At 48.8% G+C, this 25,184-nt stretch overlaps 3 protein-coding genes across 4 annotated transcripts; all 3 read left to right on the top strand.

The window, feature by feature from the left end:
• Positions 1-4,024: 4,024 nt before the first annotated feature.
• On the top strand, positions 4,025-8,900 carry LOC122370822 (muscle M-line assembly protein unc-89-like; the record flags this gene model as incomplete). Its single annotated transcript, XM_043346753.1, has 5 exons — positions 4,025-4,290; positions 6,242-6,421; positions 6,457-6,780; positions 6,993-8,459; positions 8,697-8,900. Coding segments are annotated over 5 exons (2,441 nt in total), but the record flags the coding sequence as incomplete, so codon positions are not given.
• Positions 8,901-9,669: 769 nt separating this feature from the next.
• Positions 9,670-11,561, top strand: LOC122370821 (nucleolar protein dao-5-like). Its single transcript, XM_043346752.1, has one exon. The coding sequence runs from the start codon at positions 9,670-9,672 to the stop codon at positions 11,074-11,076; it is 1,407 nt and encodes a 468-aa protein (XP_043202687.1). The 3' UTR covers positions 11,077-11,561.
• On the top strand, positions 11,349-24,898 carry LOC122370819 (serine-rich adhesin for platelets-like). 2 transcript variants are annotated; one of them, XM_043346751.1, is made up of 4 exons: positions 11,349-17,034; positions 17,477-18,618; positions 23,286-23,529; positions 23,593-24,898. In XM_043346751.1, exons 1-3 carry the CDS (start codon positions 11,349-11,351, stop codon positions 23,493-23,495), a joined length of 7,038 nt encoding a protein of 2,345 aa, XP_043202686.1. In that variant the 3' UTR covers positions 23,496-23,529; positions 23,593-24,898. The 2 variants fall into 2 exon arrangements, with proteins under 2 accessions (XP_043202686.1, XP_043202685.1); XM_043346750.1 differs by having other exon boundaries at positions 23,286-24,898.
• The last annotated feature ends 286 nt before the right edge of the window (positions 24,899-25,184 follow it).

Here is a 25,184-nt window from a genome sequence, read left to right as displayed (position 1 = left end):
TTGGTAAAAACAGAAGCTTCTTATCCTAGGAAAAATAAAATGGGAAATCTTTCAAAGGTGGCACACTACCTTTAATTTTTCAAATCAATTTTTCAGTACGTATTTGGCATCGTACACCAATATAAATGGCACCATCGTGTTCCTGAGCTCAAACTGCATCCAATAGACACCTTTTTTGTTGAAAAATTTCAACTTCAAAATTTGACCTTTTTTGACCTGAAAGTGACCTGACCTAAGCTAATTTCGACTCAAAATGACCTTGAATGACACAGACGACATCAAATTCGAAATCTATGGCCTAAATGGACCATAAAACATGTGTCACGTGACCGACGCATGATATAATATTTTCGTGACCTGTGATGACCTGACCCTGACCTGAAAATCAAAGTACAAGTTTGGTACCCTCAAGGTATCTAGAGCATCTGTTCACGAGTGTGGAAACCAAAAATGAGCCTGATCTGACTTGTAAGACGGCGGCCAGAGCCCAAAATGTGAACAAGCCAAAGTGCTAATAATTTTTACTTTGACCTGACCTGTGACGTCATCGGTGACCTCGAGGTCAATGAAATTAGGTTTCGCTCGACAGTTTTTCCGGGGCTATCAGACGCCGTTTGAATTTTGACGATCGGCCCAGTAGTTTCGGAGTTAGGAGGGGGGGCTATGAATAGCCCCCCCCCCCCCCAGTAGGGCGTGTTATACACAGACCCCAGTGGGGCGCGGGTTAAAGCACACATGCTGCTCTATGTGGCCAAAAAAGGAAATTGCAGAATTGAAATCATGATTAGCTTCTTTGAGCCTATTACAAGCCTTGTACTCACTACTCATGTAGCCGTGGAACGTAGAAGGTGCTTAATTTCAATAAGTGAGAAGGTGGGCTCGGCAAAACAAATTAAACCAGGAATAGGTATATGGGCTCTATATAGGTGGGCAAATCATTTTTATAACACTTTATTTTCGTAACACTCAATGTCTAAACTAAGGTAGCATACCTAGCTTTCTAACCGGCAGTGCAGAAAAATGTACATATGCTTCGACTTATGCAAACAGATTACTAGCACAGTTCTGCACAGCTAGCATTCACTATTAACCCTCGCGGGCCCGGGGGGGGGCGTTTTTCGCCCCCCCTGGCGAATATTTGCGATAGCTCCCGAACGCTTAGGGATAGGAAAGCGAAACTTTCAGTACCTTTTCTCCCATCAATTTGACATCTTCTGAAGTAAAAAAATTGGACCTAGCTCCCTTGATGACGTCACAAGGTCCATTTTTCTAGACCCTGCACGGCAAACTTCGGCGTCACAGACGCAAACTTCAAATAGCTACTAAAATAGAGTTTTAGAGATAAAGACAAATTACGAGCACGGTTGTGTAGCGTTTGACCTAGAGAAAAATAGAAAAATAGTTTTGGTGACCTGAGGTCAGAGGTCAGGTCAACGACCCCGAAATGTGGTTTAGTTTTTCGCAAATAACTTCGACAAAAATGGTCCTAGAGCTACGGCAGTGGTACCATCGCATTCTCCTTGTCAAGCCGCGTCGAATGATATATATTTTGTTCGGAAAAGGTCAAATTTTATGTTGACCTCATGTGACCTCGAATGAACTCTGGTTGACCTTGACACATGAAAGGTCGTTTATGATGGATTTGTATCCGCTGATCACGAATCTGGCATCTATTTTCCTCTCAGCCTTCATTTAGAGCTTCCGGATGGCAAAATTGTCTTATTTATTATAACTAACTTGAATTAGTGAAATAGCCTCTAGCAGGGATACTCTTCTGTGACCTTGACCTTTGAGCAGCCTTGTAATGTAAGATGAACCACAAATAGGGAACTGATAAGCCTCAAAACATTTCAAAACATCTTGGAAGTTAGCACGCAAGATGTGCGAAAAAGTGCCAAGTTTGAGGTCAATTTTGAGCGTGACCTTGACCTTGACCTTTGATTTTGAGCACAGTTTCGGAATCCTCAAATTCTCTTCTTTTGTTTGACACCCAATTTTGCCGGTTTGATGCAGCCTTCCGTCCTCTAGAAGGCTTACTTTGAGATCACTACACATGTGCCGTTTTTTTTATAAATTTAGTCCGAACCTTTTGATGGGAAGGATTCACAAGGACAGAGCCACCGCTAAGCGAAGCTTGTTGCGATGACCCTGCCCTCTACCCTCCGATCGCGCAATTCCGATTCTATGGCAGAATTTAGAGTCCAAAGTTTAACGTGCGCACAAAGCCGTGCACGGCCGGTCCCCTCACTGACTTCGCCTGGCTACGGCCTGCCACCAACCGCAACCATACCTGTCAGGAGGCCCATAAATGTCGAGCGCCCGTCGCGCTTCGAACCCGGACTGTCATAACCGGGAACGCGTGCTCTCACCACGCGGAGTCCAACGCTCTAACCAACTGAGCTACGGGACCGGCAAAACCGGTTTTTGCCTTTGACCTTGACCTCTGACCTTGAAAATTGACCTGAGGTCAACAATTTTAGGTGCTTTAGAATCGTCTCGTAAGGACCTTTCGTTTGGTATCGCTTTTGTTTCCGTAGCTCCCTTATTTACGGAGTTAGACAGGGGGGGGGGCGAAAAACGCCTCCCCCCCGGGCTGCGGTGGTTGGGATTACCCCCCGGGCCCGGCCGGGTTAAAGCCAATGCTTGACGCTAAAAATTGCATGGTCTCTGTATTGGTAAAACGCTCCAGTACGTGACGTTTTACTAACTGCTGTCATTCAGATAAAGCATCAAACACGCTGAGTATCGGGTACTTGTTCTATTCCCGGGTGAGAACACACCGGAGAATGAAGTAGCCGAGCGCATTTTTAGTTTAGCAAAGTGCTCTCGAGTGTTGGGGTGCTGAGTGCACTTCATTCGGCCGGCACTTACAAAACGAGGAAGTTTCCGCGGGAAACGAGTCTCAATTCCTTAACCGCGCTGCCATTGAACAGTTCACGCTGGCAGTACAACTGCAATTGCACGGGCGAAGCTGGAGACCGGGTATTATCGCACCCATGTGAAATGGCCTTGTGCTTGCGGTCTCTGCGAGCGGCTCGCTTTGTTGGATTTGGTGCAGCGAACGCTTTGCGTGCCCTGCATATTTACCCTGTTATGCACTTTTTTGCAATTCATCCTTCAGAATGTTTGATTTAATTAAATTATGTGAATACTCTTTGATGGGAGGCCACGAATACACAGTGAATTTCTATGTTTGTCTCCAGGAAATTCATCTTTTCCTAGATATTCACGATAAGGTGATATGGTAAGCCGAGCGGGAAAGAATCCATATAGTTAGTTTTGTAGAAATGGCCAACATATAATATAAAGAGGCTTAACGATAAATGTAGGCAATAAAAAGCACACAGAAGGATCAGCTTTAAGCCAAGTTTGGAATGACGAAGATAATTAATTCTCGCCCCCCCCCCCTTTAGACATAAAAACGGACAAAATGACGTGGCAAGGGAACACCAACAGCATTCGAAAACTTGTGAAAAGTTCAGTTGAAAATATATTTATCGTCTTTCGCTTTAGGTAAAAAATGACGTCAACTAAGGTTATCAATATCAGTATCGGTCTCCAGAAGGAAGCCGATGTGCTTAAAAGATTATGCCGTACTCGTGCTTTCGGGGACCTTTATATTCGATGAATTTTTAAGCTTGATCTCTAACATGATTCATAGCGGCATGTACAGCCCACCGCTTAAGTAATGTAGGGTTTTACCAATCTCAACGATTGGCTTTGACTGGCGATTGTTTAATGCGGAGTGATCGAAAAGAAGATGTCAATAGCTAAAATTGCAGCTGCAAGGGTGACGATACATATAAGCTACATTCAAAGTTGCATTGTAGTCTGGCTAATCATTCCTAAGCTTCAGAAGCAGAACATACCCATGACTCAAACCCCACATTACTTCTGCTGTGGACTATACGTATAGCACCTCCTTCGAAGACTGTCTTACCTGGCAAAGTAACCGTTCTCAATATAACTACCCGTACCCACAGCATTTTCTGACCGGGTCCGTCTTCCTTCTCTCGCCTCACAGATCAGCCGGGTGGCGACAGACACCAGCTGCTGGAGTGGGTACGCACTCAGCTGCCCGACCAACCCGTGCACGACTTTGGCGCCGGCTGGCGGGACGGCGTGGCCCTTCGGCGCCTGGTGGACCGCCTGGTAACCGGCCACCCGAGTGTCACCGGTCGGCCGGAGGTCACCGCAGACCGGCCCGTGCTCAACGTCAATGAGGCATTCAGAAGGGCACGTGATGTGCTACACAGCGCCGGTAGTGCAGCGCGAGGGGCAGTGCAGTCAGTGAGAGGGGCGCAGAGGGTGGTGGATTGTGTGCCAGAAATAGGTAACGAGTGTTGACGGACCGAGATCATTGGTGCGCGTATTGAATACGAATGTGTCTTACTGGGAAGCAGAAGTGAGCCTACAGTCTAACTACGCTGTTAAGTGTAATTGTAATTTGCTCCATCCAGCGGATTTTCAGTCTCTTGTAGCTATTTTCAGGAAATCCACAGATATCTTTCACGCAAGAGCAAACTGTGTCAGTTTCATTTCATGCTTGGGCAGTGCCATACTGATTACTGGATCTGATCGCAAGCATAATTTTGAAAGAAAAGCGTCATTTTAATTGAAAGCACTGCCAGCAGGCTCCGGTGACCTGAGAGTCTAGATTCTCGGATCCCACCAAGTGTGATCGTCTCGTTTTCTTGCTAGAAGTCATTGGCCACCTCTGTATAATCATTAAAATATGTCGACCGCTGTGCTAGTGCGCCTCTGTGACAGTACCGCCGTAAAGAACCATTCGAGACGGATCCACTGAGAAACTGATATCGGTGCATGTGCAATATTCACCCGTTAGAAGCCATTAGTTTTAGTAATGTAACCAATTGCAGTAAAGCTTCTCCCCCAATGGGAGACATGGCGTCGCACCGCCCTGTGTACGTGATTTACTACTGCGTACTAGAGAATGGCGGTATAAAATTGCAGATATCGACGGACTGACAACTGAATCAAGTAAAGCAATACAAGGTGATTGCAATCTAAAGCAATCTAATCAATCAAGCAATCTAAAGCCAATAGTGATATAAACTGTATGTAGAAATTCAAACTTTTTTCAACCGTAAAGTTGAAATTCAAATTTCAAAGTCAACCCACTCATCATTTTCATTCATCTCTTTAAAAAAAAACATGACAGCTATATAAAAAGTTATTAACGAGTCATGAAGTGTCGTCTACTGCTCATGTACGGAAGTAAATAGGAATACTTTTCGAAGGCATTCTAAAAGGATTTCAAGACATAGGTACAGTTGCGCAATACAACTAAAGGTAATGATTGGCAATAGGGTCCACTTTTGCAAGTCAATAGATAACTTTATGTACTTGCTTTCGGGTGAACGGCATCTTGCAGTGGTTTCGTAATAGGGGCATCTAGTTTCGTCACGTCATTCGTTATCGTTATACCTAGGGATGGAGAAGGAGCAGCAGTCCTGTTGTAAATGAGCACAACTGTGCCATTTGGGGAAAAATGAATGAAAAAGAATCAGTCCTATGCGGTGCGAATTACGTACTATCTTTTTTGCACACATTCGGAAGAATTATCGGATGGTGAATGGGTAAAAAATCACTCCTGACCGCTTGCAAGTTATTGTACCTCACTAAACGAGTTATACCTAGCTACTCTCAGGTATCCCGTATCTGTTACTGATTGCTACCACTCATCTACCGACTTCTCACACCATTTTACCACTCTATCACGCACAAACGGTGCACTACCATCACAATATATGCTCTTAATATTAGGATTGCGAGTCAATTTAATCATTCAAGCGAATCTCAGGGAAGTCCTTCAACACAGCAGTGCCCAAGAAGGTCTGCCTGGTCAATTACAGCTCAATTAACGTGAAACAAATTGCACAATGCTGCAGTTTTACCATCAACAATGACGCTGTTCGCCACCCAATAGCACTCGCCATCCATCATCACTTTCAAAATGAATGATAAGGAAGCTGACACAACAATAGTTTAAAATATTTATGCACAACGTCCTTTGTACATCCCAATGTCAGTCAGGGACTCCATGCATCATGTACTGTTTTTTTTTTTTTATCTGACGCTACACAAGTTTTGATCCGACCCCAATAGAAGTCGCTCCCAGAATCAACCCAAAACATGTAAAAAGATTTGTAAGCATGGGATCAAACAAGAACAGTCGCCATGTTATTAAAATCCCACATCTCCGCCCGTGTGCCGGCAGACGCTGACCGTGACGGACGTCATCTCTGGGTGCGACGAGGACCGACTGGCTGCCTACGTGGCCGCCCTGCGCGAGGCCGCCGAACGGCGAGGGGAGCCCGAACACCCTCCGGAGACCCCCGCCGACATGGCCGAGCCGCCAGCGGCGGCAGCTGGCACCGGTCTGACGGCGCCCACACCGGCCAGCCGGCGCAGTTCGCTGTCCGGCTGCCGCAGGCCGCCCGGCTCGACCTGCTGGTGGAGATGCGCTCCGAGACGGGCGACTACTTCAGTCAGCGACTGACGCCGCGCTCGCCGGCCCGCAGGAGTCTGGAGGACGAGGCGCCGGCGCCCGTCTCCAGCAGCGGCCGGCCGAGGTCCAACATCCCGGTGGGGTACCAGGTGACCGGCCGGACGGTGAACCTGTGGTACCAGCCGCCGGCGGCCGGCTGGCTCTCCCTCAGCATCGTCAGCGGTGGACAGCACGTGGAGGGCAGTCCCTTCAGGGTGTACGTGGAGAGAACGAGGAAAAGAGGGTACAGTGGACGATTCAGACAAGAAGTCAGAGAAAGATGAAGTGAAGGAAGAAGTTGCCAAAGAAGTGGAAAAGCTAGTAGATGCCGGACTGGAATCAGTGACAGAACCAATAAAGGAGCTTTCAGAAAAACCAGTGAAGGATTCAGTGATAGAGGATGGCAAGGAACATTCGGAGAGGGTAGCGGACGAGCCAGCGGGAGAAAATAAAGGCAACTGTAGTAGAAACGGTCAAACAGCCAGAGCCAGACTCAGTAGCAGAGGCAGTGGTAGAGGCAGTGAAGGCGAAAGTGTCAGAAGCGGCTGTGAAGGCGGCGGAGGAAGAAGCGACTGAGGCAGCAGGAAAAGAAGTCGAGGGCCCTGCTGGACCAGAAGAGAAGGAACAAGACGAGACAGTTGAGTCATCATTAGATGAACAGGTACAGAAACTGTCGATGACACAGTCTGAGAGTGAGCCGGCAGATGAAAGGGCTGAGAAAGTAGTAGAAGATTCTGTCAAGGATTCAGACAAGATATCGGCTGCAGAAGCTGTGGAACAGCCACTGGAGGAGTGTTCTGTAGAGACGGCCGGTGAGCCGCTCGTAGCGGAGGAAAAGGAGCCTGAGGATGAAGCAGCTAGTGAATCAGTGGTGGAGGCACCAGAGGTAGCGACAGAAGTAGTTGAAAGAGCAAAGAATATTGTGAGCGAGACAATTGAAAAGGCACTGCAGCAAATCCCGTTGAATGCATCGCAAAAAACAGTGGTGGACGCAGAGGTTGCTGAAGTGATAGAAGACGTCGTGGGCTCAGCAGCAGAGGGAAAAGGAGAATCATCAGAAGGGAGCACGACAGAGTCACCTGAAGAAATAGGAGAGCCGGCAGCAAAAGAAGTGAGAGAGCTAGAAGAGAAAGAAGAAATGAAAGAGCCGCTGACAGAGGTAATAGAAGCAAACCAGGCTACAGCACGGACTGAGGCAGTACCATCTCCTACTCGCCGCACGCCGCCTCTTCGTCTTCTCTCCACCGTTCAGGAGATGTCTGTAGACGTGCTCGTACCAACGGCTGATGACGTTCACCCTGATAACGTCACACCCAACAGTCCTATTCTCGAAGAACAGAAGGAAGGCGAAAAGAGTGAGAATCAGGAAAACAATCAAAATGAAGACAGGAAGCCGTCTACACCAATTGAACAGCTGTCTGATCAGCCAGACACCCTACCAACCCCCGCACCCCATTCCGGTGACAAGGTAAGCTCCGATCCGAATGCAGAGCAGGATCCGTTAGCGGAGCCAGAAAGTCCCGGCGCTGCAGCTTCAAAGGATGCCGCCACCACCACCACCATACCGACAGGTGAATTTCCGGAAGCTGCAGCGGCTGTCTCTCCCAGACAGGTGTCAGAGCCAAAGCAGCGTAGTTTAGAACAAACGGCCGCCGCCCTGGTGGCGGCAGTGGTGTCGGCTGCGGAGGCGGCTCTGGCGTCAGTGGACGCTGGTGGTGACGCCGACCAGTCCGCACAAACACCTAACGAGCATAACGAACCAAATCATCCGGACGGCAAGCCTAACGAATTGGCCGAAATCAATGCATCTGCGGCGGAAAAGACTGAGGACGTGGAGGAGGTGGTGATGCCAGATGCATCACAAGTATCACCCGAGCCTAGTGACTCGCCAGATGACATACCAGACGTTCAAATTCATGACAAGGACTCGCAACCAGAGATAAACCATGTCAGTGAAAATTCAGCTGAATTGGCAGTAAATGCTGAGCCCGCAAGCAACCATGAAGCGCAACACAGTGAAAATCAAACCGAACCAGTTCTCGCGAGGCAGGTGAACGAGGCGCTTGAAAGTCAGATCATGCCCACCAAAGTTTCTCCGGTGAACGCACAGGACGACAATCACACAGGGAAGGATACGATTCCAGTTCACAGTGATAAACCGACAACTCCAAAACCGTCTCGGAAGATCAGCTGGCAAGAGCGTGTGGTGGTGGCAGACACATTTGATAACGCAGAGGCTGATGAAGCGGATGAAGAGGCCGAAGAGCTGTTCACGCCGATGTCTCCCGTGCACGAGTATACACCGTCGCCGCCACTCTATCGACGCAACACGTTCGACGAGCTGGTCGCCGTCACAGACGTTCCCACTCTGAATCGAAAAGAGAGGTGAAAATTCAGCAAAAGCGCAAACTTTCCCGAAAGGAGAGCAGACTTCGACACTCTCGATCAAGAAGTAGCAGCGGAGACCTTGAAAGTCCGGTTCCTAAAGATTCTTGCATTGAGCGCAACGAACATCCTCTAAACTTTGCACTGGACAAAGATGTTTCAGACGAAGAAAAGCATTCCGCTGCCGCTGTCGACGTCGCTGCAGTGCAAGTTGTTGCAGCAGAGAGGCTTCCTGATGAAAAAGTTCTTGATCAGAGTGATCACAGCAATGAGAAAACAGAGGCGGCCGTGAAACACGAAAAGAATCGCAAGATCAGCTTCATTGAAAAAATCGACGTCATTGAAGTTCCAGTCGTAAAGCCCGAGGACTCAAAAACAGAGGAAAAATTTGATCCGCATCCGAAGCTCGTCATTCAGGATTCCATTGATGAGCCAGCTGACTGGATTCACGCACCTCTCTCGGAATCAAAAAAAAGAACTTGAGGTTCTCGAGAAGGTATGCGAAGATAATGAAGAGCAGACGGAGAGCCAACTTCCACTGCAGAGTGATACAAATATTACCCCCATGAACGACAAAGATGTTCAGTCAGCAGCAGACAAAACACCTGCCGAGCCATTTGAACAGCCCAACGGCAACAGGCAGCCATCAGTTGAGACTCCAGCAAATGAAGAACAGTCTGAGGACAAAGCAACACTCTCACATGTGATAGATCGAAGCAGGCTATTACAGAAAAATATAATACTGTCTATGTCAACAAGCAGCTCTGACTCGGATGAAGAAGCCGCTCACATGTCTGACGGTCAGAGAAAAAAGTCACAGAAAACTTCGGACGAGTCTAGCTCCTCGTCCAGATGATGGGAAAAGCAGTGCTTCGAAAGCAGCGGTGAAGTCTGATGACAAGAACGAACCCAAGCTCGACACAAATGACGGAGCTGTCAAAGAGCACAAAGAAGAGGGAATTCCAAAGCGTGTAGGCCACGATGAATCCAGCTCACCATCGGAAGGCGATGATGCTAATGAAGCGTTACAGAAAGAGAAGACTGTTCCATCATCAACTGCTTCTGGTCAAGGACACCCTTGTGTTCCTTTGGAAGACACCAGTGCAAAGAAAAAGACCAAATCTAATTCAGAGGGCTCTGAGAGCTCAACATCATCTTCAGACAAAAACGAAGCAACAAAGAACGCATCACAGAACAAGAAGAAGAAAAAGAAGAAGAGGCGGAAGAGGTCGAGTGGTTCTAGTTCTTCATCAGATGACAGCAGCGTTACTAAACAAAGTCGAAAGAAGGACAAGGCAAAACCAAAGTTGACAAGCTCCGGAAGCTCAAGCTCATCATCAGATGACAGCAAGGCTAAGGCGGAAAAGTTACAGCAAAAGAAAAAGGAGACCAGCTCTAGCAGTTCGGACACCGACAAACATGAAAGCAGTGCTGAGAAAGGAGCCTCAAAGAAAGACGATGTCAGTGAAAGGTCAAAAACATCGAGTGGATCCGAAAAAAGAGCGTCAAAGTCTCGATCGGTGTCATCTAGTAGCAGTGGCTCATCGTTAGACCACAACGGCTCCCAAAAGGAAGCATCAAAGGAAGACAAACCAGCGTCAAAGCCTGAGAGTCGTAAAAGCTCCACCTCATCTTCAGATAACAACAAGAAAGGTGAAGCACTCCAGGAAGAGAAAGATAGGCCAAACACTTCAGATTCCAGTACCTCAAGTTCGTCTTCAGATGACAGTAGTACTGAAAAGAAATTACCGAAGAAGGACTCGAGAAAGACAACATCTCGAAGTTCTAGAAGCTCCAATTCTTCTTCAGATGACAAGGACGCTGCGGTTGAAGCAGCGACAAAGAAAGAAGAAGCAAAGTCGAGTTCTAAATCTTCCAGTAGCTCGTCCTCAGATGAAGGCAAATGTGACAAGAAGCGCTCAATGAAAGACAAAGCAATGCCAAAGCGGGCAACCTCCAGGAGCTCCAGTTCATGCTCAGATGACAGAGAAGGTAAGGGTAACACGACGCAGCAAAGAAATGCGACGGTGAAACCAAAGTGCTCTGAAAGTGCCGACACATCTTCAATGCCGATAGTGATCGGGAAGGCTTCTCGAAGGAGGAAAAGGCTAAGCTTAAAAAACAGAGCTCTAAAAGTTCCAGTTCATCTTCAGATGACAATGCTGCTACAACTGAGGTGAAGCGGAAAAATAAGTCAAAATCCAGCTCAACGACATCCACTAGCTCTAGCTCGTCTACAGATGATGACAAAGCTCAAAACAAAGCCTTGAAGAAAAAGAAAAACACGTCTCGCTCAGCAAGCTCCAGTTCATCTTCAGATGGCAGCAAAAGAAATAAGAGCACATCGCAAAAGAAGAAAGCTCAGTCAGGACAGGCCACCTCGAGTAGCTCAAGTTCGTCTTCCGATGACAGCAGTGTTGAGCAAAAAGACGCAAAGAAAGACAAAAGCAATATGAAGTCAGCGAGTCCTAAAGGGTCCAGTTCAACTTCAGATGAAGAAACGAGAAAAAGGCACACATCACCTAAGCCGGCAAACTCAAAAGACAGTTCATCGTCGGCAGAGGATAATGTTACATGTGGGAACTATGCAAATGAAAAGGAGAAAAGCAAGAAGAGAGAGCTATCACCAGCCAGGACGTCAAGCCACAGTGAAACCAAATCGGCTTGTCAAGGAAGCAATGCTGAGAAAGAGTCGATGCTGGAAGAGCAAGTCAAGCTGAGATCGTCTTCAAGTATCTCAAGCTCCACGTCGGAAGATGAAGGAAAACCGTTGGATAGGTCTCGTGAAAACGCAGCAATGACTGAAAAGCAGGATGACATGCCACACACTGACGATATTTCTGACGATCGCAACCAAATCAAGTTAGAGGTTTGCGTCAATGAACAACCGTCTTCCAGCGTGGCTGACGATATCGAGAGTCAAGTCAAATTACCTTCCTTAGAGCTAGCGACCACAAGTGATGTCAGCGAAAACAAAGCAGCTGAAAACGACACCGAAGTCAAAGACAAGTATGTCCCTTCGAGCGCTGAAACTTTGGAAGTAAAAGTCAACATTCTTGCAGAGACAGGTGACAGTGCTCAAGAAACTGCTCCTGAAACAGAGGCCATCAAAAACATCGAAGTGTCTGTTGACATATCCCTTGGCCAACAGCTTGTCCGGTCACGATCAGATGTCGAAGACGATGCTGAAACGCAAGAAAGACCAATGACGGTTACTGTCCTTCCCAGTTGCGCTCACATACGACCAGATGAACCAAAATCGAAAGGTAGATCAGACTCTGAGTCATCATCTATCAGTGAGGAAATTGGTGTTCAAGAAGAGACCCAGAAGACCGGCACATGTACCGAAACACCTGTGATACGAGACACCACTCCGGGCGATTCCCTCGGTGAAAACAAGACAGGAGATGAAGTCGAAGTACCGATCGATGTAGATCAAGAATTGGATTTCGATGTAGTTGGTCTGGTGAGCAATGTCGTGAACGAGTCACGTAGCCCAGTGCACCTCACCACACAAGGAGAGATACAAGACTCCCCAGTCATAGTTGAGAAGATTGTGACTGATGTAACGCAAGAAAATGCGCCGTTGGGAAAAGACGATGCACTGGAGCGGCGCTCGTCTACTTCCAGTGAGTCTAGTTCTTCTGGCAGTGACGGTGAAAAAGGTGGAAAGATGAACGTGGATGCACCGATATCTGACCTAGTGCCCACATCGAAAGAAGACGTCATTGTGAGGTGCGACGAACAGAAGACGGAGAATCAGCCTGCTGCTCCCATGCCCAAATCAGAAGTGCTTGAAGACAGCGCTGAGGAACAGCAAGTCGATGCGGGGAAGAATGACATGCAAGATTCACCCTTACCCAGTACAAATGAAACGAGCTCCCCAAAAAGTGAAGAAGAGACCCAGCAAAGTAAAGAGACCTCTGAACCAAACCAGTCCTTTTCAGACAATGAGTACCAAACGAAAGAAACAAACCTTCCGACCTTCGCCGTAGACGATCAAACGGGAAAGCAATGGAGAAAGAAGTCTAGGACATCTGACACAAGTAGCTCCAGCAGTCCGTCTGACGACTCTGAGGACTCCATCAAAGCGAAAACGTCAGAAGCAGCACATGAAAAAATTGTTCGCGCATCTAGCTCTTCATCTTCCAGTGAAACATCTGCTGAGCAGGATGAAAAACTCAGCCCAGAAAAGACACCTAATGTCATCGAAGACCTATGCGATGCCATCATTCCCGAAAAACCTAGTTCTGCCTCTCACGAAGACAAGAACGTAGTGAAGAAAGAAGGTAGCAATGAAAAGAAAAATGATGTCAAGACAGAAGACCCAACGGTGTCAAACACATCGAGCTCAAGTCACTCCAGTGAATCGTCCGTTGACGATCACCGAAGGGATAGTGCAGAGCATAATGAAAAGCAGGACATGGTGAAACAGGAAGATGAACCGTCAACTGTCTCGTTGGATATTGAAGTTGATATCATGAAGGAAGTCGACAAACCAGCTGGAGAATCTGGCAAAAGTCCCGAACCAGAGACCTCTGTCGTGCTAGAGACGCACATGGCTTCCCAGTTTGCAGTTGCGGAGGAATTCCCTTCTTCAGATTCTGAAGACCAAGAAGCGCACGAGGTAATAATTGGCATCGACAAAGTAGAACCGACTCAAGCTGTTGAGAGACAGTCACCTCCTGCGACTGAAGTCGTAAACGCTGAAATGGAAGCTGAAAACGGCATTGACGATGGGACCTTCGGAAAGAAAGAGCGCACCACTGTAGAGGTAGCTTCCTCTTGTGATGAAGGGGAGCGGAATAGTGTTCCCGAAAGCCAAGATGATTCCCTTGCTATCCTGGTTACGAAAATTGTCCCAAATGAAAATGAAAGTCAGGAAGAAATCCTTACAGAGGTGACAAAGTCCGAGCTTGACCAAACTCCCCAGCACATCCCGACACCTCTTGATGACATCAGTCAGCTTCCTGTTTCTGTTCCGAAAGAGGAAATTTCATTGTTCCAAAGTCCAGAGTGTCTGTCGGAAACGCCAAAAACTATTGCAGAAAGTTTTGACAACAAAACAGAGACACAAGAAAGTTTGAAACCAGCAGCACCATCTTCTCTGCCAGCTTCAACCAAGCCAAGCAGAAAGTATAGTGACCAATACTCCAACTTTGAAACACCTCGTGATTCACGATACCGACTACAAGACATGCAAGAACGCAGTAAGTCGTCTGTCGGCCAGCAAAGAACACGGATACGGCCACAGGTCGAAGTGACGTCAGCTGTCTTGCCTTGTTTGGTTGAAGTAAGAACAGCATTGCCGCCATCTGGAATTCCCTCCGAGGTTCTTGAGAACATGGAAAATGTCACTGATGTCATGAAGGAAGAGAAGCCTCCTAAGGTAGCTGAACTAATCGTGCCAGAAACGTTGACAAATGTCAACCAAGGAAACAAAGAGATGGAGAGCTTGCCAGTTGGAGACAATGTCGTCGAGGTTTCATTGGAACAACACTTATCAGCAATGGACGAAAAACATTCCCCCGCTGCTGTCTCCAGTAGCTCAAGCTCGTCTTCGGATTCAGAAGAAAACAAAGCCAAAACCGATAAATCTCAAGATTGTGAGAAAGAGAAGAAGACGCCCAAAAAAGAAACCGAACGAAAAAGTAGAGCCTCGTCTAGCAGCACCAGCTCATCATCTGATTCTGATGAAAACCGAAAAAGGAGAAAGACGTCCAGGAAAAGTTCCAGCTCGTCCTCTGATAGCAGCGCTAGGAAACATAAGATAGATAAGCGAAAGGACAGTGCTTCAAAACAACCAGTTGCAGTAAAAAAAGAAAAACAGAAACGTTCGAGCTCGTCAAGTTCCAGCGATTCACACGAAAAGAGGCAGCATAGAAAAAGTGATACGTTGGCAACTGCAGAAGTCGGCGACAAAGTTGCTATTAGTACTTCTAGTGACTCAAGTTCTGACGAAGGCGCTACCAAATCCCATCGTAGAAATTCCGTTGAAAAGGAGGGAAGGAAACCATCGAGCAGCGATAAGGAAGAAACTGCGCCTGACCTGAAAGACAAAAGAAAGCCAACGAAAACGAGCAGCTCTAGCGGGACGAGCTCTTCATCATCTTCATCGTCGAGTGATGAGAATGCTAAGCCGGAGAAGGAAGCATCCAAGTCATCATCATCCACCAGCTCTAGCTCTTCGTCCTCAGAAGACGATGTGAAAAACTCACATACACATGATCGTAGAAAGAAAAAATCACATGGGTCTTCATCAGATGACACCGAAGTCAAAAAGTCAACCGAAAAGAAGGAAAAGGTGAACAGAAGTGGGAGTAGTGTATCCTCGAGCTCAGATAAAGAGGGCTCCCAAGCTAAGACAAGTGGAAGTGAAAAAGGACATCCATCGAGACCCCACAAAACATCAGAATCATCTAAGTCTAGTGATTCAAGTTCATCCGATTCAAGATCATCGGACTCAGAAAATGAGGCGAAGAAGAGGAAGGATGTGTCGTCTGTTCCTGACGTAAAAGAAGCTACGGATGAGCCTCATCCAAAGCTGCCATTGGCGCCACCACCAACGTCCAGATTACCCCTACAAACGTCGCGCGATGAAGAAATTCTGGAAATCGTCGAAAAAGTACTTGAGGACAGTGAGATAGGTAGTCTTGATCGAAATGCCCCATCAAGCGCCATTCATGAGAGCATAGACGGCAAAAACGACGCTGATCAAATGAAAGACGATGCCTTGCCTACTTCTGATCAAAACGGTTTAGAAGATTGGGTTATCGTACCGGAAACGGTAGACGAAACACAGGCTGCACCGCACATCGTTAACGAGAAGACACGTGACCCCGAATTAACCCAACACGAGTCATCAAACCTCCATGGCCCAACGCCAGAAACGATCAGTAAGGAGGAGCCAGTAGAGGGCGAGCGTGGCCAGCCTGTGTCGGAGTGGGTGAACATGTGGGACTCCGCCATCAGTGCGGGCTTGTATCCGACTCCAACAGCTGATGTGTCAAAAAGACTCCAAGAGTTGCATTCAGAGCCGCAACAACCCGAAGCTGCGAGCAACGCCAAGCAGAGTGACCCGGAGACTGCCACGAAGCCAGAAGACGCTCCCTCAGGATCGTCCTCTGTTGAGGCACCTCAAGTGATCGCCAAAGAGGAGGCTGGGATCGTTCGTGCAGAGCCCGCTCGACTGATCGAAGATGAGCCATGTGTCGACACAAACGTGTCCGAGCAGCCACCTGTGAGTGGCGTTGAAGGTGCCTTTGAGGCCATTCTAGTCAATGTCGTGCCAGAACTCCCGATCGATGACAATCAAAGCAAAGTCGAGAAGAACAGCGAAGACCTGGACAAGCCCAGCGAGAAGACCATACGCGATAAGACGGAGGACGAAACGTACCAGGCTTCTCTCTGTTACATTGACCCCGAGTTGCCAAGCCCAGTGGAGAAAGATGGTGACGCGGACAACACTTGCCCGGATCTTATGCGTCCGGAGGACACCCTAAGTGAGTCGCTGCCGGCCTTTGTCCGGGAGCCGGTGCCAGCGGTGTGGAGGAGAGCGTCGGTCGATCGTCAGGTGGGGAAGTTCAACATCACATGCATCATTCGACCGAACGAGGCGCACTTGCATGGCTCCGAGACCCGAGTTACCCCTCCGAGGCAGACGGACAGGAAGTGGCTCAACTTGGAGAACTACACCATCATGCCACCGCCCCAATCTCCGGAAAGTGTCAGGAAGAACACCGCGGAGAGTGACCTGGGGTCGAAGACCACCGTGTACCTGACACCGAGGTCACCACCGAACGCTCGTCAGGAGCTGGTGGCCCTGCGGTGTGTCAGGAACAGTGAGGACGACAGCAGTCTCACCTACCTGCCAGAGCTGAGAGATCTAACACCGGACATAGGCGACGGGGAGAAGAGCTTTCATTGGAACGGCAGGAGCAAAGAGGTCGATAAATCCACGGTGCCTCACTTACATTCCCAGCCTCCACTAGCTGATGTGAAGAAAAAGCGGCTAGCGTATGAAAACGGTAGCTCAGCAGCGCATAAAGAGCTTCGGAAGGTGACGCCGCCACATAATGCCAACTTAGAGGAGCGAAAACAAAAGCTTCTTGGAAGCACCACAGACATCGTGTCCAAAGGTGGGTATTTCAATACGGGGGTTAAAAAGTGTATCAATAGCCAATTACGTAAAGTACCGGCCTATCTGGCTATGGAGCTGACTTGATAGAAAAAGCTGCTGATCATTGTAGTCAGATAACAAGTAACTGCTGACTAAATATGTCACATTGATGCACGCCCTAATGGGATGAGATCGGCAGTTTCTATCTGCATTATGTAACCATTTATCGCGTGTATCTACTATCTAATTTGGCCAATGCTTTCCTAACTACTTATCAATTTTGACAATGTATAAGGTTTTACCGGCTGTTTCGTGCTCTTTTTTCACCTAATGATACACATAGTTTAACGATAATTGATCTTATTGCTCTCTTCCCTCATGGAGTGCACCCTGTTCATTGCTGATCAAGGCCGGATGGAGGGTGCCAGCGTCTGCTAACCTATCCCCCTCCCACCCCACAGTGAAACAGCCGGTAGCCGAGCCGGGCAAAGTCGGTCGCCTTCGCGCCATGTTTGAGCAGATGGACGCAGCAGCAGCCAGGGCACCGGGACGAGACGAAACGCTCCGGGACTCCCGCCGCTTCAAGAGCATGATGAACGTGACTGCGCCTTCGACGACGGGCCGAAGCAGTCGTCTGGAGGAGCCAACTCTGAAAGAACGCAGTCGCAGCACTGCTGCCCTTCACCGAGCGCCATCGGGTGGGCTCGGAGCTGAGCTGTCGGTCGCCCCAGAGTCTGTGAAGGAGCGTAGTCGTAGCACAGTCAACCTGAACCACCGAGAAGGCGATGAGAAGCCTTCCTGGGACGCCGTAGACTCCGGATCGATCAAACATCGCAGCCGAAGTACGGTGGGGCTCAATGGAACCTCGTCTGCGTCACCCAGAGCCGGGCTTTCCGCTGCGCCGGACTCAGTCAAAGAGCGGAGTCGCAGCGCTGCCACTCTACACCAGCCAGAGAAGGCTGACAAGGGTGAAGACGCCGTGGACTCCGCCCCGGCGAAAGAGCGTAGTCCAAGTGTCTCAAGACAGCCTGAAGGGTCACTCTCACCCCAAGGACCCACCGGTCACGACTCTCCGCCTGCGTCGTCTGAATTCGTCACCCTGGAGGAGCGAGATCTCTCGTCCCGCGCTCTGGACGAACTTGAAGACGGCGATCATCAGGCGAAGCTGGACGCCATCCGGCGCTACTTCGAGGGCCTGCAGGACGGCGACATCACCGCCGGCGACGACATGGACATGCTGGACGACGCCCTGGTGCCCGACCGCGGCTACAACCGCTCGCTGCCGCGCCTGGACGCCAGCGCCTCCGACCGGCGGCCGCCTCTGACAGACCTCTTCACCGAGCCGGAGCGCGGCACGCGGTCGCTGAACCGCTCGGCCAGCTCGCCTCTGGTGAGCGCCGAGGGTGCCGGCGGCGCGGCCACCCTGCTGGACCAGGTGCGGCAGCTGCGGCGTCGGCGGGCGTCCGGAGGGGCGCTCTCGCAGACCAGCCTGGCCACTAGTATTGCCAGCACCGCCGAGCTGGCCAGACACAGAGACGACGGCATCGTGGTGTTCGGGCCCGGCATGTGCCAGGGCAAGGTCAACGCCGTCAACCGGTTCCAGGTCAGTTGAGAGCAGCCTGTCCTTCCTCTCCTGATCTTGTGGTACGATAACGTACCCAGGTGGGCGGAGGGAACTCGATCTCTATGTGTTCTCGTAGTGCTCCGGCCTTAGTGTTTCTCTTTGCGTCGTAGGCTTTAAAGTTGTAATTAATTTAAGTCCCCCAATTAAAATGTTTGACCTATTACATGTCAAAACTAATGTAGTTTATTATATCCGTGCAGTTGAATAGTGCACTTTTTATGAACAAAGTACGATAATTTATCCCAGATCAATATGATGGAAGGGACTAGGTTTGGCCATTGACCAGTTGATTAAAGTTAAAAAGGTTGCACGGCATGTAAAACATTCTCTAGTGCTCTCTATCAGCTCTATCAGCTTTTTGTGGGAACACAATTAGGCCACAGTAACATGCACAGTACTTCACACTCACAGTACACACACCTCATTTCCGATTCCTTACATGATCAGTGCAGGATAAATACTCAAAGCATGAAGAACTTTATTACCTCAATTTGGCCGTAATGACCATAGGTAAATGACATCATCAGGATTTCATCAAGCCGAAGAGAACACTGAATATGAAATGGCAAAAAATCGTATCAACAGACAACATTTTGATCGATTCTACTCGAATGGAAATCAGGAACTTACATTTTAGTTTCTATTCGCGAAACGCAGTCGTCACCCTGTTAAATGGCTGGATATGTTTATTGCCAGGTCAACTGGCATACCTTCAGATCTGGTAGGTCATCTGAACGGCTTTTCACTCTCTTTCCGGAATACATGCAGATCGACCTAATTGTGTCATTCGGCTATTCGGAAAGCGTTTTCTGGATACGAGACAGATGTCAAGACATCTCTTATTTCCTTTTAATTTCCGGTCCGATGTCTTTAGATGAGAGTGATGATCGAAAGATGCGGAGAGAGAGAGAAAGAGAGAGAGAGAGAGAGAGAGAGAGAGAGAGAGAGAGAGAGAGAGAGAGAGAGAGAGAGAGAAGAGAGAGAGAGAGAGAGAGAGAGAGAGAGAGAGAGAGAGAGAGAGAGAGAGAGAGAGAGAGAGAGAGAGAGAGAGAGAGAGAGAGAGAGAGAGAGAGAGAGAGAGAGAGAGAGAGAGAGAGAGAGAGAGAGAGAGAGAGAGAGAGAGAGATTATCATTTGTGTATGTGTATGGCAGTGGTACAAAGGGGAGTGATCAGAATCCTCTCGTCTAATCAACACGTCTCTTCAAAACCAGCATATCACCTGACCGACCAGCAACACTCGATGTCATCCGTTGGGACCCACGTGTGTGAATGCTTTCCTCGATTGGCAGACTGGTTCTGAGAGGTTCCCTGCCCACGCTACCCCCTCGTACAGTCTCTCCCTCTGCGACCAAACTGTTCATCACCCGTTCGCCCGGACCCGTCTTCGCGGTGTGCCGCAGACCGGCGGTCGTTAGCCTAACGACTCCCCGAAATGGCCCCGTGCCGAACCCGATAGCTCATCATATGGCGCCAGTTCCGTGAGCATACATATTAGACGGATGTCTTGGATTCAATCGGGCCTTATTGGCCGGGGACCGACTGGCCAGTGCGGCGCCGGTTGTAATGGATAGGCCCCGGCGACCCGCTCTGTCCCCATTCCGCCGCCCCTGCCCAGGACACCTCGCCGTCCCCGCCCAGGACTTCCCCCCGCCCCCTCCGCCCCAGCAGATCCCGCCACCCCCACCCCAACGAGCATGCCGCCCCCACCTCGCTAACGAGCCGCGCTCGATCACCGAAGATATGATTGCTGATTCCTATTCCACATGGGAACATCGTCACTTTGTGTATTGTGCGAAGCATAGCTTTACAGCGTGATGGTGTTTTTGACGGTCCAATCGTTGCATAACTCTCGCATCAAAATATCGGTTATGCTAAAAAGATAAAAATTATTACAGCATCTTTCAAACGCACCAGTAAAGTAGAACTGGCTCTTTCATCTTCAAGCAGCTGTATGGAACGGAGGTGGCGTGGTGCTTTGAACAATCCGATGAAAATTAGTTCTTTTCCTCATCGTTATCCCTCCCAGCGCTGGCTCAGCCGTCTCAGAGCGTATCAGCTGGCGGAGGCAGCCAATTACCGAGCGCTATGCGCCGAAACTAGCGCTCAGAGAGGAGCTCAAATGCCTGATCAACATATCGTCGGCGGACGTCAGAAAGGTGCCGTCACTCAGCAGCGTGGCAATGCATTTTGTGAATAGCGAAAGTGAAAGGAAATGAAGATTACGAGTACAGATGTAAGGAGTTATGATAACATTTAATAGACGTTTTTGACGGCAGTTATTTTACGTAATGCTTCCTCTGGGACTTAATTGTCGGACGAGCTAGTGCCTGATGAGTGGCGATAACACATACTGCATGTCGGCAAGATATTGTCGGAATGAGTGGCAGTGATAATGGCACCAGCACATAAGACAAGTCGGGCTGGTGCTGGCAATGCGCCCGTGTCGTGGTCTGAGTCGAAGTTTGCATCTTTTTTAGTTAACCCGCGAGTTGCTGGGGGGGGGGGGGGCGTTAAACGCCCCCACTTTTTTCGCCGGGCCATAGAAACGGGCCATAAAAACGGCGCGCCGCAGGCGCACCAAATTTTGGGTACCTGTAGAGAATTGATTGAAGTTTGTTGTGACAAAGTTTCAAAAATATCGGTCGGAAATTTTTTGAGATATCGAGGTTTTAGTGACGTCATGATTTCTGAGTTTTCGACCAAAAACGGCATATGTTCAAAAAATCATATAAAATCACAAAATAGACATACAGACATAGCGTAAACGCCATTAAACTGCCAATACCACGAACAATCAAATGGCTATCTTCGATTATTGATTATCGTTCCGAATTTTCCAAAATCTTGAACTGAATCTTGGCAATTTCTCGTGACTACTTCACGACCATGATACATACATTTCTTAAATGTAACTTTTTTAGCCAAACACGTACACATATGATAAAATGAATGTGACCATCGTGTTCTACGCCCCAAATTACCCATAAAACATGTGTCACAGGCTGCGAATATCAGTTTTGATTTTCGGAGATATGTGCCTACCCGGTTGACCTGACCTTGACCCTGACCTATGCATGACTGACCCCTACATGGAGCTGCCACTCTTGTAGGCCTTATTTGATGGATTGCGCACCGTTTTGGCAGATTTTATGACGAGAGGCGCCCATTGCGAAGTCCTGAAGTCCATGCTACTGAAAGCCCGATTTCAGGTGTTTGACCTGACCTTGACCCGACCTGTGACCTCAAAATTCAACTTTAAAGTACTCAACTGAAGCGTCTCGTCGCGTTCTTTCGTTTGCCCCCTCGTGCGTTTCGCTGCGCCTATTGGTTCTCGAGTTATCGGCTGGGGGCGTTTAACGTCCCCCCCCCAGCAAACGGTGGGTGGCGATATACCCCAGCAACTGCCGGGTTAAAATGCCGTAGGCAGCGCCTGCGTCTCAACGTCTAATGTGTTCATCGCTTGATCTTTCTTCGTTTGCGACAAATACTAACCTCTTGGAAAGATGGTACGAAGAAACATTTTACATATTACCTAATATTCACCTATAGTATGACAACATGCATCGTATCCACACTTAATTGCGTTCCGTTTCAGCAAACCCAATCGTTAGGCGACGGACACGGTGTCGCAAGGAGACCCTAATCCATCAGTTCCCGATCCCATGTACGCGCACAATGTACCCGAAAATGCCGACTTATGTGTAGAGCATGAGACTATCCGGCCCGGGAGACAGACACCACCTCCCCTACACGTGTGTGGGAGGCCACAGCACCTGGGGTGAGGGACCCCCGGCGGCTGGAAGGTCGCGCAACTTTGCGCCGTGCTCCGTTCTAACGGCGGCGAGCGGCGTCCGTTCCACCGCCGGGCCGTGCCAACTTCTCCCAATATTTTCCGGCAATGGTTGTTCTACCCGTGACGTCTCTCACCTCCGGTCGACCATTGATTGGATCCGCTAAAGGTTGGCGTTTGAACCAGGCAGAAAGATAGCCATGATTTATGAAAACGTACAACAATGTTATTAGTTGTAACATACAGGAGCTGTTGTGTTATGCCGACTGTACGTGCGGCTGAAATAAACACCTGCACTAAAAGGGAACCACTGACCAATTATGTGACCACTGTCACAGTCCTCTGCCATTTATTGTTCCGTCCGCCCGCCGGCCGTCCCTCCCCGTCCGAAATTGGTCCAATCGGGTAGCTGACAGACAGTCCGGTCGTCCGCTCCAATGGGAGTTGGCTCCACATATAGACGGTCATCGCCGGTACCACAAACGGTTCTGTCAGTAGGCGAACTGCGGATCCGGGCCTGGGTCGCCCATACGACAGCCCCGGCCAAAACGTCCACCCCAACGCGTCCGGCACCGGCTCAGCGGCGCGGTGTTGGGACCTTTCATATGTCATGGTGTCTCCGTGTGCTACCTGCATTGCATCCTCGCAGGTGGCGTTGATTTTTACATTGTACAGTGCCGATAAACCGCGTGTACATGATCAAAAATGTATTTAACTTATCAATCATTCAGAGGCCATGATGAGGGACCTGTTGTGAATCGCTCTGCTATTACAGAGTATCTTGTATCTTTGTGACAGTTTGCCAGCTGATACCCAGAAAAGCACCATGCCTTACCCTGTGATTCTTTCCGTCAGATTCTGGTGCCGCACGCCGACCAGGCTCCGATGGGGGTGCGGCTCTACAGTCAGCGCACCGATTCCGTCACTCGGGTGGAGCTGCGTGACCTGGGCTGTGACTACCATCAGGTGGCCTACCGGGTCAACCAGCCCGGCTGGTACCGACTGTATGTGCGGCTCGGCGGCGGCGCCCGCCACGTGGACCTGATGACCAAGGTGTCACACTAAGCGGGTGAAGGAGAGGTCACACTGAACGGAGCTGGTGTCACACTAAACGGAACTGGTGTCACACTGAACGGAACTGGTGTCACACTGAACGGAGCTGGTGTCACACTAAACGGAACTGGTGTCACACTGAACGGAACTGGTGTCACACTGAACGGAACTGGTGTCACACTGAACGGAGCTGGTGTCACACTAAACGGAACTGGTGTCACACTGAACGGAACTGATGCGATCCGCTGACCGGAAGGGAACCGAGGTGTCTTTACGAGAAGGATGCAGTCGGTACAGAGATGTCGCTCTAAACCCGAAACAGGTGAAATGTCGCGCCGATACGACCTCTTCCAGCTAGAAATCGAACAGGAATTTACTATGTAGTTTTAACTCTCAACCTATTTTTAATTAAAAAAAGCCAATGCGTTTCTGCTAGACGTTCGACAATGGGTGCGGAGCCGAACATAGTATTCCATTCTAGCAGAACGCATGACGTTCACATTCCAGCCCGACACCAGTGCTTAAAAGAAGCCAGCTATACTTACAGTGTTTCAGACATCGGAAATGAGCTACACGCCCAGTGATTATTGCAGCAAGGCTCGCGAGCGTCCAGGGCCTGCGAGTGGGCTGTTTGGTTAGTGCCTCGTCGTTGCTCCGTGAAGCAGGGACGGGGCCGACCGTCGCATCGCTGTTTAGCCGTGTATTCCGTTTAGCCACAGTGTTTGTTGCGTGACTAGATGGTACGATAATCGGTGCTCGCATTACCAGTCGGTGGCCAATACGCTACAGGACGGAAATCATTGCTTCATGTCGTATATTTGCTTCCATCGCGGCGTATTGCCATTTGTCTGCATATGTTTATGGGATTTCCTGGCGTGTTTTGCTGGGGCATTACGCTCGAACGATGAGCAGAACGCGCTGTGTAACCGTTTATTGCGACCCGGTTATATTCGGAGCTTTCCCGAATGGCAATGATGCAGCATGTCCACCGTACAGAGGGTCAATGATCGGGCCTATTTGGGGAGTGAGATGGATTTGCTGCGTGTGAGGGAGTATAGTATCGACAAGGCAGCTGTTATTATATATGAAAATATTTTTGTGCCTAGTTGTGCGTCAATAAGTGATTGATTAAGAAGTGTAATTGCTTTTATATCCGATTAATGATTGCGTGTTTTGTTTAGAGATGCAGATTCACAAATGATTTTATGCTTATGACTTTTGTATACGCATGGAGTCTTGCGAACGAGCATCTAATTAGCTCATGCCACCGCAGATTTTTTGAAGATGTGGCATCCTTTGCGCTGGCATTCGTTCATAAATGTGTGCATTGATAAAGCGTTGTATGTGATTTTACCTACCAATGGACGGTAGAATGTTTTGTGGGCTCCAATCAAAGCAATATACAGTCCAATTTATTCGTGCATTTTGTACTTCCGAGAAGTAGCATTGCACAATTTTTAGCTTGCGAAGAACAATATGTCAGTGTCCCATTGATCTCGCCATGATGCATACAGGGTGATCAATAATGAATGACATAAAGTATGACTACCTTGTGACCCTATTCATTGACCTCGGTCCAACCGATGACGTCACAGGTCAGGTCAAAGGTCCAATTTTCACCGTTTACATGCATTTCACGAAATGCGTTGTAAAATCGAGTAAATAGGCATGTTATTGGAAATCATCGATGTGGGAATTGTC

Source organism: Amphibalanus amphitrite, unplaced genomic scaffold (assembly GCF_019059575.1).
Source record: "Amphibalanus amphitrite isolate SeventyFive unplaced genomic scaffold, NRLGWU_Aamphi_draft 001171F_arrow, whole genome shotgun sequence".
NCBI classification, from domain to species: Eukaryota; Metazoa; Arthropoda; class Thecostraca; order Balanomorpha; family Balanidae; genus Amphibalanus; species Amphibalanus amphitrite.
Note: the sequence above shows the minus strand (reverse complement) of the source record. Positions and strands in the feature narration are given on the sequence as shown.